Genomic DNA, 2,794 nt, shown 5'->3' with positions numbered 1-2,794 from the left:
ATTTGCTTTTTATGTAAAAGTCTGCACACAATTCTTTATAATGACATGATTTCATGATTTTTTACAAATACATAAACAATGAAAAATGAAAAACAATGACATGTAAAAAAGTTGATAAATTCGATTAATGATGCTACTGGATTGGGTGCTTTTCAAATGCCTTCCAATACCTTTTCAAGTAACACTATGTCTAGGTATTTAAGTTTACAAAACTTTATTTTCTTTTGAATAGTTTAGATATGCTCAGAAAAAAAAAAAAATCGGTGAATACACGAGTTTTCTACAAACACTCTGGAGTTATGTTTCACAGGGGAAAAAAATCACCAATAGGTGAATCCACAAATGTTGAGAGGTTCTGAAACAAGGACTGGGAAAAACTTCTCAAACATAGGTTTACCAAGCTTGTGGTATCATATTTGTGAAGATGTAAGGCTGCATTTGCTGCCAAAGGTGATAAAATTGAAGAATAAAAATGACATTGTCATTAAAAGGTTTTATGTATCCAGCTTTGAGGAAAATATATTTAATCCAAACAAATGGAAGGAACATGAAAAATCCTGGTAGAAAGACTACTTTCTATTCCCAAGGACTATCTTGCTGCAAGACAGCAGTACAACTAACCAATCAACCAAACAGCCTGATTTGCCTTATTTATTCATTTGTTTACTTAGTTGTTGGATTATGAAATGTCCTTTTGCTCAGCCAATAGCTATGTCTGTATGAAGATCATCTCTATACAGATTGACATCTGTCTTCTCTGTGCTATTGGATGTGTACACTGGAACAGCTTTACCTTTTCCTGGAAACCCAAATACAATCTTCAATATTCAACCCCAAACATTTTTTTACGGTGATATTTGCCGTATTAACATTGGTTTTCTTGTAGAAATCATGCTTTTAACGGTCAAAGCGCTCTCTCTTAGTTATCCACAGAGCAGCAGATGTGTCTGAGAGCAGCTCACATGTCCCCGAACCAGGTCAGCGAGCAGACTGAAGAAAGACGAGGCTTTGCATGTTTTTCATTATTCAGGAGGGCCAGGAGCTGGAAGGCTTCTGGGGGTGGAGTCTGTCTGAACTCAGCTGATGGAGGAACACCGACAGAGAGGACATCCTGACAAGTGGAGCTCCTGGAGGGACTCTGAGAATGAGACTTGGTTACAGTTCGCATGTTGGGATGAAGAGCAAGAAGTAAAGTCACCAGCTGCTTTGGAAGGTATTTCATAATCCTTTCAGTTACAATTGGAAACAGAACATAATTACTTATGTGAGGTTTTAATTCTTTTTATGTGCCGCTCACAATCCGTAGAGTGAAAATTTGCTCTATAGAGTTTTCAGTCAGTGGCTCCTTGGATAAAGTATTTGTTTTCTCATTTTAATGTAAGACCTTGTTTAGTCTCCTGTTGCTAAGAACTTCCAAAGTCCACATGTGAAGCAGCAAACTGAAAGTGTCAGTTACATTAATGTTTAAACACAATACAATCTTCCGTTAGCTCAGGTCATTACACAGAGAAGCTCAATCCAAAAGGAAATATTGTATTTAGCCATCCAGCTTTTTCAGCTAAAACAATCATAATTTTTACTTTTTCCTCAGTCAGTTGAAATTACAGACACAATACCATAAAAATACAATTTTATTGCAAATTGCCTTAGTAGGATTTATAGACATTGTTCTATAAAATAACATTTTTGGCTCTTAGCCCTTCTCATACAATGTCAGGTTAGTTATTTTAGTTTTTCCTCTGAATCAAAGAAACCATCATGGAAAACTGCTGTTTGTACTTATTCAGGTAATCTTTGTCTAACATTAAAATTCCCTTAATCTAAAATTGTGAAGTGTGGTTGTGGTTACTTTTTGTAGTAAGTGATAGGATTTTCATAACCATATAGAAAAGTAAAAGGGTGCTGGAAATCCTTTTGAGACTGGAACTGTGTTAGGATGATGGAAGTGAACCTGGGTCTTGGCCATTCTCAGATAAGCCAGTGGCATCCACTTTTGGGGATAATTAATCTGAATTTATACTAACTGAAGATGCTAAAATAGTTATTTACTGTAGAAAAGATACAAAATATTATCTACACTTGTCAAACATAAATTCCCCTAAAGAAAGAATCCTGAACTGTAACTAAGTTTTAGTGATTTTAGATGACTGACTTGCTTTGCTTTTGTTGTCTTTGGTTTAACCGTGGTCTCAAATTATCTTTTGCCAATGGAAATAGAATTTGAAATAAATAGTCAGAATTTCAGAGCCATTTATTCTTAGTTGATTTTGATTATTATGACTTAAAGCTAATGACAACTCAACATTTCGGAACTCAGCAAATAGTACATTAGATATGATCAATTAAAAAATATATTTTATCTCTATCTGCTATGTTGAATTGTTTGGTGCTCCTTCAGCTTGAAATGCTACATCAGTGCAGGGTGACGTTTGGATGATCAGCCTGTTCCACTGCAAAGATGAACACTGGTTCCTTTACAGAAGCCCATGACATGTTGTTATTGTTGGATCTGGCATCATTCTTCTCTAGATGCTGGGCAGTTTGTAAATCATAAATATCCCACATGATCGGATTGGCCATTACATGGTTACACAATGACTTTTTTGTAGTAAAAAAAAATAGTTTTAGCTGTAATAATAAACATGTGTGGAAACAATACACTCGAAATTTGTGTTTGATAAATCTTTGTAATCAATCAATTTCACTTGTGCAACTAAATTACACAAGTGAACTAAATTACATATATATATATATATATATATATATATATACACACACACACACACACACACAC

General features: G+C 34.7%; 1 protein-coding gene across 1 annotated transcript in view; it reads left to right on the top strand.

The window, feature by feature from the left end:
* The first annotated feature begins 1,067 nt into the window (after positions 1-1,067).
* frya (furry homolog a (Drosophila)) overlaps positions 1,068-2,794 on the top strand; it is a 51,359-nt gene continuing 49,632 nt past the window's right edge. Inside the window, exon 1 of the mRNA XM_016673363.1 lies at positions 1,068-1,213. Coding sequence (XP_016528849.1) covers positions 1,084-1,213 — 130 coding nt within the window. The 5' untranslated portion in view covers positions 1,068-1,083. The remainder of the gene's footprint in view (positions 1,214-2,794) is intronic.

Source organism: Poecilia formosa, unplaced genomic scaffold, assembly GCF_000485575.1.
Source record: "Poecilia formosa unplaced genomic scaffold, Poecilia_formosa-5.1.2 Scaffold74, whole genome shotgun sequence".
Taxonomy (NCBI): domain Eukaryota; kingdom Metazoa; phylum Chordata; class Actinopteri; order Cyprinodontiformes; family Poeciliidae; genus Poecilia; species Poecilia formosa.
The sequence above is the reverse complement of the archived record's forward strand: the minus strand, read 5'-3'. Positions and strand labels throughout refer to the sequence as shown.